Genomic DNA, 9,652 nt, shown 5'->3' with positions numbered 1-9,652 from the left:
GAATGATTTCAGCCTAGATGGAGAGTTAATATTTAGGCATATATTTAATGTTTCATATATATATGTATCAACACAGACACAAACACACTTAAAAGAACAAATACACATAAACAAATACAAATAAACAAACACACACACACATACACGAATCCAACTGATTGTGTTTGAATTTTTAGTTGCTTGCTGGGAATTGTAGCAGACAGAACGATTTCATGATGCTTTAAATTGTCCACAATGTACAGACAGAGGCACATAATCTGTAGAGAACCATCAGTCCTTGGCTAGTCTATACCAGGTGAGCATATCTCAGGTGCGATAGGGTGTGTAATGGAGAGGATATTCTCATCACCTTCACACAGCCCAGAAACAAGTAACTTGGCCTACAAAGAGAGTGGAAGTTCTCAGCAAAGTGGTTGCAATGAGAATGACAATGAGGGTTCCTATGGAACAAGTATTCAACATCAGCTGCTACATCATATCATGGCGTCAAAGAATTTATTCTCATCACCTTAATTAGAGTGACGGCTGCGCTGTACATAATACTCAGGAAGAAGAGGATGATGAAGGTGGAAGCAGTAGGCCACAGGTTGTCACTTGGTACTTCTTGAAAACCTTTCAGCATCATCTCGGTTGGGAAATCTGTTAGGATAAAAAAAAGGAAATATCTTTAGAGGGGATTCAAACCTGAGGCCTTTCTGCTTTCAACGTATTATTGTTAATGTATATGCATTTTCCCAGTTGATCACGGGCTCCCTCACTTTAATAAACTGCACGTTCCCTTCGACCAATTCTTCTAAATGTTTAGTTTTAACAGAAATAAAGGAATCGTGGTTGTATTTTTTCTTCCTCACAATTAATGCATCCAAAAAAGAACTGGGGGAACATTTTGGGAAAATTAAATTCGTGGAATAACAGAAGGATGGAAATGCTGCCACTGAGATTCCGCTGTTAGAAAATGGACATATCTTCCCCAATCATCCAATTCCTCCTTTCTGCCTATTGTACGTTCACACAGTGACTGTCCAAATTCCATTTTAAATTTCTTTACATAATGATATTGAGATAAAGCATAATATATTCTAAAAATCTGAATATAGGAATCGAATTATCCTTCATATGTTACAGTGGCTTTCCTGCATGTTTTATCCCGTTTGTATGGATACAATCCACTTTCATTGCTTCAGCCTTTATAATCTTAATGGATTTAAATTCTTTGGAACGACTCTCTTCAATTTTTCTTTTGCCTTCTGTTTTTAGAAGTACGGCAACAATATTTGTAGCTGATCACTGTAACGCCAATCACAATCACTATTTTCATGGGCTTTGTGTAACTGCCCAAAACCCTCTCAGCAACTCTTATGTCCTTTGTGTGATAAATTGTCCAGAACCACATGCAGTGATCCACTCGCAATCCCGTTAACTTGAAGTTTCATTGACAGTCGATTAACTTTGCGAAAATCACAGAATCTGTTTCAATGAACTTCCGATACGCTTTCCAATCGGCGTATCCCCCAAGTTTTTTGCCATTCCACTTATAACAGAATTATTTTGATGCTATTCCTGCAGTGATTATTTTAACTAAATACGCTTTCAACAAACTGGTGTCTCAACATTGAACTACATTTCCACCTCTCTGGAAACTCAGTTAAACTCTCTGTTACATTACGCAATTCCCCAGGTTATTCCTGAATTTGTCTGCTTCCCCTACTCTTTCATCATCAACGTTTTTATAAATGGCACCATTTCTATTTCAAAATGGCTGATATTGTTGTAAAGCAACAGAACAACCAGCAAAAACATTTGTGTAAATCAACTAAACACATTGAGATGTAAGTGAACAGGGTTCATCCCTGAGGGCCATCAAGTGTATGAGGCGCCTGGTTGGGTGTGAATGTATTTGAGTGCGTGTGGGACTGTGTGGAAGTGATTGTGTGTGAGTTTGTGTGGGCCTGGGTAGACATGAGTGTGAGTGAGTGTGCGAAGTCTGGTGTATGAGTGCAAATGTGGACTTGGGTGGATTGAGCGTGTGTGAAGTTTGTGAATGAGTGTATTTATTTACAAAAGCGTGGCTAAGCGAGTGTTCAAGTGAATATGTAACCGTATCCAGATCTTTTCTGTGGAACAAGTATCATTGTTACAGGAAATTTACCAAAAAATGGCACAGTTTACATCTGAAAGTTGTTTCGTGGGAATGCGATGCTTTCAGTGATAGAGAAAATATCCTGCAAGGGAAAAGGTGCAGCTCTGCTGTGCAATTATAAAACAAACTGCAAATAAAATTCGTTTTGAGATTGGATTATAACCAGTGATGTTGAATTAGTGGGACTTATTGTCAACTTATATTTTCGGGGGGTTGTGTGTGGGTGGTGGGTCGTAGGGGTCTGGGGTGGGTGGTCCGCCCGGGTATGACACATGTGGAAATATATCACACGCTTAATTGTAACCACCAAAATGACTGCGGTAATAACTTGATATTGGCATTGCTTCCAAAAAAAATGGATCAGTACTCACGATGGAAAGTATCTGTGTAATTAATTTTAATTCAATCCGAAGTACATGATACATCAATAAAACAATGATCTTTATTTGATTTAATTGTTGGAAACTGAGAATCCAATGGCAAGAAGGTGGGTACAAAAAAGTATAAGCAAGATGGTATTGAGAGATACTCAGTGACACGGATTCACGGTGTCCATCAGGACAAGTGCAAGGTTTACAAAACTCGGTTTACCGCTGGATTTATTTACGGTTCTGGTCCGAGTCTTCAGTGGGAACATTTCGTGGCCGACCACACATGAGTAGGAGGGCCTTCTGTTCCATTCGTCAGCTGAGATGGTTAACATGCTGTACATGGAGTAGTTGAGATCTTCACTGTCTGCCATCACCTCGGTGTTTCTGTACTTGTTGGCATCAATCAACTGGTCATTCACAGTCCACTGCACAAAGATCTCTTTGGGAGCGAAGTCCTTCACCAGGCAGGTCAAGGTGACAAACTGCTGAGCAGCCATTTCTTCTGCCGAGGGGAGGAGCAGATACACTGAAGGTTGTTTTGTGTACATAACTGTAGGAAGAATGCAATCAAATCAATACAATGATGGTGTCAATCATAGAATATTTTGAAGCATCAGATCTTGCAGAACAAGCTGAGAATAATGTTTGTGTCTCTGTTCAATCTGTGCTCAGTGGTTTGTAATTGTTGGTGTGACTATGAACACTGGTGTGGGTTGAAATCCCCGACAGGACTTTATTATATGCCCCCAGTGACCAGCGGTTCAGATATGGTAACTCTGCTCCCTGAGAACATGTGTAAACATCCTCCAGATGATGGTTAGATTCTTGTTGATATAATTCATGTGAGTGAATGTACTTAACAAATTTTATCTATAAATTGTTGTCCGACATTTGTGAGAGGTTATAAATCTATCGAAAGACAAACAGAAAAAGAAGCAAACAGAGAGCTGATCATTGTATTCCCAGTTGTTTCTGTTGACTAAAATCTGAAATTACAATAAACAAATAAATCATTTATTTCCTGAAATATGGCTACTCACCTTTCCTCTTAAATGTCTTTTCTCCGATGGGAGTTGGAATATCTTCATGATTGGCAAGGCAGAAGAATTCTTTCCCACTCTTCCAGTCTTGTGTAGAAACGTTTAATTTACTGATCACTTCCTGAGGCTCAGTGGCAGACGGTTTCCCATATCCAGACTGTAAATGTGTCTTTCCTTGTGTCCAAGTCACGTTGACGTCAAGTGGTGCATTGGCCACGACACATGTCAGCGTTACAGTGGACTCCATTAAAACCTGTTGCTGCGAGGGTGGTAGGAAAGAGACCTTCACACCCCCAGTGGGTTGCTCACATTCTAGAAAAGGAAAACATACATGAAACTGGATTAACAACCAATATCCAGGATTTCGTGTTCGGTCAGTTAAACAATACTGTCCATGAATATTCTCACATTGTGGGTGAGCTGAACACAGATTGCTGATTCCGAATATGCTCATCATTTGGTGTTGGAATAATTTACTGTCATATTGAACAAGACTTCCTGAAGGACTGCGTGATGTTGCGCCTATTGAGCTTCAATTCCATCTGAATGAAAAACACTCAGGAATAAACACGTGTATTGGATGACTTGTAACTGTGCGTTTAACTGTATACCTTCTCGGATTAACCCAAATTCACTCTTTGTTTCCAGGAAACACAGTTAAAGTAATTGTTGAGGAAGTGTGTGGTATAATTCTGCGGACAGAAGGCTGTAGATTACGGCCCGATTTCCTCATGTTGCTCAATTAAATAAACTTGGGGTCAAAGCTCACATGTGTATTGTTTTCATTGAATACCAAAAAGGGGCACTACAAAAATGAATGTAGCATTGTCAGGCGAAGCAGGTTCTGTGTGTGTGTGTGTGTGTGTGTTCATGTGTGTGTATATGTATGTATGCAATTTTTAGAAAAGCCGCAGAAATTAAACTGTTGCATCAATTTCCTAATCGTCTGTTTCATTTGCTAAAATGTGCTTGTTTCAAGGTTACTCAGACCTTTGCGCAATTTTAATTTTGATGCAATCGTCAGAAGATTTCAAACATATGTCTTTCTGGCTCTGGTATGTATTAAAACAAATTACTCTGCTCAGACTGATTACAGAATCGACACAGTCAATGGCCACCAGACAGCCGATTTGTGTTGTTAAAATAGTACATAAAATATTGATAAGAATAATGTCACTTGCATTGGAAATAGGGTCTTATCAAGTCTTTGAGACATGTCAATGCGCTTCACACAATACAATGTGAAGTGAAATCAGTGTATATTGTCTGTGCGAAAAACATTTGATTGACTGTTCAAGAATTTTGATCCCTCTTAATTTTGTAATCTACAAAACTAGAGAACGATTAAAATGGTTAGGTTCACTGTTTACATGAGGAACGAAGGACTGCAATCAGTGTTGTGCCCAGAATGCGGAAATACCCAACATATCTATGAGTATTTTTGTCGCAATCAGCTGTGAAATGGTTAAATAAAGGCAGAAGCCGCTGTCCGGCGTTTGATGTCAGTGACGCTGCATTGCCTAACGGACAAAGCAATATAACGTTCATATTTGAAACTACAAATAGAATATTCCTTGCATTTGGTATAGCGACATATCAGGTCTTCGCGACGTCTCCAAGTGCTTCAAAGAATACACTGTATAGTGAATTCATTGTATTTTTCAGGGCGAAATGGGGCATCCAAATGCGTACAGCAGTTTTCCACAAACAGTCGTGGATTCAATGACACATTTATCGTTAATATTTTGAAGAGAGTAATACGTGCGGGAAAGCAATCGGTTGATTGACGAACAGGTGTGTTGCTACTTACTGTAAGGCAAACCGAATTGTTGTTGTGAGTGTGGAGTAAGGAGATCTTCCTGACTTTTCGCCCTGCCCGGGAATCAAACTCAGATTATCTCTCTTGTGAGGCGAGTGCTCTAAATCCTGAGCTACAGGACTCAGGACTACAGAGCTACAGAGTGGATAACATTCTGCTTTGCTTCACAATCTGTATTACCCTGAATTGTGTTAGATTCCTGTGTTGACAGTTAAATGTCCTGTGGTCATGTTATATTCATTCCACACAGGTTGACAGACAGAGGCATGTGATATAAACATACAAAACAAGCAGTGCTGGTGTCTGTGGGTCTGTTTCCAGCCCCTGCGGTCACCGACTTGTTAGTTATCAGTAAATAAAATTAACTAATGATACAAATAGAGACATTATTTACTTCTGAGATCCGAATCCTCAACTGATAATAAACACTTGTAGATCATTATTTCTTTACTTTAAGATTGCGCGGAAGTGTCTAATAATTTAAAATTTACTTTAAATTTGGATTCCAGTTCTTCTTAAGAAATCGGGAAACCTTCTTTTAGAAATCAAACTGAAATTAACTAATATTTATAATTCTGCGGCAATTTACACATTACCACAACTCGATCTCCTCACAAACTGATCGTCAGTGCATGTCTCGGCCTCTGGAAAGGTAATCATCAAACAAAACCTTCACATTGCACTTTCCTACCCCTCGATCTTAGGGTTAAACATGAACCGCGCTCCCAGCCGCTCTTCCCACAGTGAGAAATCTCGATTTAGCCATTCGCTATTACACTGCTCAATGCCGTTTAACCAGGTCTCACACACAGTCACAGCCTGAACCCTCTCATCTCAAACACATTTTGTTTCCATCCAATAACCCACAGGTTAATGCTTATTCTCTTTCTCTCAGCCTGAAGCTGTCAGTAACTGCACAGCAGCTCACACACTATCCACATCACACACGAAGCATTGTACATTGTGCAATGTAACTCACAGTCAGAAGTCCCTGCAGAACGAATAGTTACGCAGAATAACTAAAGCATGTGTTTCAGTAAAATGAGAGATTTCTTCCTTTCACCCTCATCTCTGCCAACTTTGAAGTTTTAGATGATCAAATATGATACCATTAGTTTGATGTCAGTGACCAGTTTCGCTTTGTGTTAAACATGTCATTAATAACTGGATCTCTTACAATGCAGTCTGCTAATCAAACTTAAACATATGTTTGATGAATAAATCTGTGTTTTTCTGCAAGATAGTTAGTGTAAAGCAGAAAGCTGATGATTGTAGATCAACACCGACCTCTGTACATTGTGAGGAATCGAAGTCAGTGGAACTCAACCGCTGGCAATATCAATTGAATAAACAATCGCTGAAAATAATCCTGACTGATGTATGGGCATCTGAGGAAATGAGACTGTGAGCAACATAGTAATACTAGTATTACTTAAAATAAACATTCACTAATATTTCTGTAACATACGTGCAGATTTGTGTTGAGGCATTGTCAGTCACATCCCAGCAGTGTCAACCCGCTTTAATCTCGCACTCACCTCCTCCCAGATGAACATCTTTAACCCACAGCCGTGTTCCTTATATAAAACACCGGATTGAAATACATGTTGGAATCGATCAGATAACGTTCCGGTCACTCATCCCATGACATTCAGGTCCTGATTTCCAAAACTTGCGCACAGTTTGAAACACTTTTATGCAATTCCCGGCGACATTATACCCGAAACCCAGCAGTCGCCAGTCACCGCGAACAAACACTATAGAAAGTCCATCAGTGTAATCTCAGCTGGATATTTACAAATCACCAAAAATATCACCAACAATAAAGTAAACATTGGGAGAATAATACATGAAGAAACAGTTGTGTTGAAAGCATTGACATTTAAAAATCTTTAGCTGGTTTCAAACTGTGAGATAGCCCGTCCGCGTAGAGTTCATTATATTAAATACGTGGTAAAGTGAACGAAACAAATATACAAAGAGACACGTTCAGTGAATTGAGTGAGATATTGTCAGCTTCTTACCATCCGTCACAGTCAACACTGTGCCTCGACCCACGTAGTCACTGTGCTACAGTCAGTGTGCTGCCCACTGCAACAACCTGCTGTGCGGGCAGTGCACACAAACACAACATTACTGTAAATATTGGCTCTCCCAAACCAAATACAATGCCCAATATATTTCTGTAATGTTCTGAAAACAATCGCTTGGCTCCGTGTTTACCTGTTAAGTGTTTGTGTCTTTGCCAGTTTGCAGTGTTCATGTCAAACACGTTTTATTGTCACCAACAGATTGAAGGTGAAATGTAATATTTTATATCTATTAAATCGGGCAATTTGCTCAGCGGCTCGGCACCATTTTATGAACACCAATTCTCCGCATATTCAGTGGGACACACAAAAGCGAACAGAGCGAGAGATTAGCTGGTTTGGGGTTGGAGGGTTTTTGCATTGATAGTTAATGCCGTGGTACTTTTGTCACTGTGCTGCAGTCAGTGTGCTGCCCACTGCAACAACCCACGGTGCGGGAAAGGCACACAAATACATTTTTAGTAAATTTTGGCTTCCCCAAACCAAATGAAGCGCACAATATATTCCTGTAATTTTCTGAAAGCAATTGCATGGCTCTGTATTTACCTGTTCAATGATTTGTATTTTTGCCAGTTTGCAGCGCTCACCTCAAACACATTTTCTTGTCAAGAACAGATTGAAGAACAAATATAATGAGTTGTGTCTTTTATCGTAATAAAATCCTCAACGATAGACACCATTTTATTAATGCCAATTCCTCAAATATTCAGTGGGACGCACACAAGCGAGCAGTGAAAGAGATTAGGCTGGTTTGGTGTTGAGCGGTTTTTGTATTGACGGTTAATGCCGTGCGTTGTTTGTCACAGTGATACACAACATGACAAAAACTCCTGCACAGGATGAACTAACAAATATTGAACCTGAATTTCTGGCAACTGCTGGACCTCAGTTCAGAGAATACTTTGATGGCTCCTGAGATGTTTCGGTCAGAATAAATTCTTATGTTTTCCAGAGAATTTCGTTTAATGTCCGAGCAGATCCACAGACGTAAATCTCGTTGAGTAACATCCTGTAATCAAAATTAACCGGAATTTGTCTGTTAAACAGCAGGTTATTTCTGAGATTTATCCATTTTCAGGGCCGTTTACATCGGTGCTGTGGATGTTGTATGATGAAAGTAGTCGGCAGTCTCCGTGGCAGGGGTTTTTGTATGAGGAGGTGGTTGAATGCAGCATTGTGTCTTGTCTTTACACAGTGATACAGCCCAATACAAATACTGATCCCCAATATCTGCACAATATCGGCTGCCGAAATTCACTGAAAGTGACTATTCTCCTCTGACGTGACGCAGAATCTGTCTCATAGTTTCCTCACATCCACAGAAACAGAATGTAATTATTTCCAACAGCTTGTGACTTGGTGATGTTTTTAAACCGTCATGTAATCAGTCTCCAATCGCAGTTCTTCCCGCCTCAACAGCACAGTGTCACTGACCGTCTGAAATCACAGAATATTACAGCACAGATAACCAGGTCTTGCGCCCCAATCAACACCGATTCAATGTGTGGGTTCAGTCTGATAGTAAATGCAACTTCAGCTTTTCCTTTAAATTTTGGCCCAAAACAGCATTGACACCATGTTTGCCCTCAGTCATTTTACGGTGGGAGGGGCTACCTTTCCTGCCCTTGTGTATTTGTTGGAGTTCAGCCCCGTTTCCTCTCACTGTGTCTTAATTTCACAGTAATAGGTGGAGGTGTCGTGCACTGTCGGGCATTTGATGATCAGATCGAAGATGCTTTGGGAATCTTCTCTGATGACAATGACACGGTTTTCAAACCCGGACCCGAATGACTTGATGGATGAGCCTTCATACTTGAGCAGATTTTCCTGCTGCTTCCCGGGAAGCTGCCGGTACCAGGACATGTGTGCTATACTGAGATAAACCGCTGGATTCACAGGTCAGTCTCAGGGCCTGGCCGGTTTTCCCGGTTAGATACGGCGGCTGTTTCAGAACCAAATCTGCCTGGACACCTGTCAAGAATAAACGGTCGAAGATTAATGAATGTGTAATATCCTGTCTCTGAGAATTTGCAGAGAGAATAACATCGACACAGGAACAGTGAGACTGTCAGAATAAGAGCACTCACGGAGAAGACAGCCAGCAACACACTGAGAGAAATCAGGGACCTCATGTTTCTGGACACTTGTCAGAACTGAGACTTGAGCCGAATAACCGAGGGACAGAGAGCTGC

The 9,652-nt window shown here is 40.4% G+C and overlaps 1 gene segment (V, D, J or C); it reads right to left on the bottom strand.

Annotated features, from left to right (window-relative positions):
• Positions 1-281: 281 nt before the first annotated feature.
• On the bottom strand, positions 282-7,414 carry LOC103172055. The segment is given in 5 exon segments: positions 282-380; positions 509-639; positions 2,732-3,061; positions 3,552-3,863; positions 7,395-7,414. Coding segments are annotated over 4 exon segments (807 nt in total).
• Positions 7,415-9,652: the final 2,238 nt, after the last annotated feature.

The sequence above is a fragment of the Callorhinchus milii genome, unplaced genomic scaffold (assembly GCF_018977255.1).
Source record: "Callorhinchus milii isolate IMCB2004 unplaced genomic scaffold, IMCB_Cmil_1.0 Scaffold1187, whole genome shotgun sequence".
Taxonomy (NCBI): domain Eukaryota; kingdom Metazoa; phylum Chordata; class Chondrichthyes; order Chimaeriformes; family Callorhinchidae; genus Callorhinchus; species Callorhinchus milii.
The sequence above is the reverse complement of the archived record's forward strand: the minus strand, read 5'-3'. Positions and strand labels throughout refer to the sequence as shown.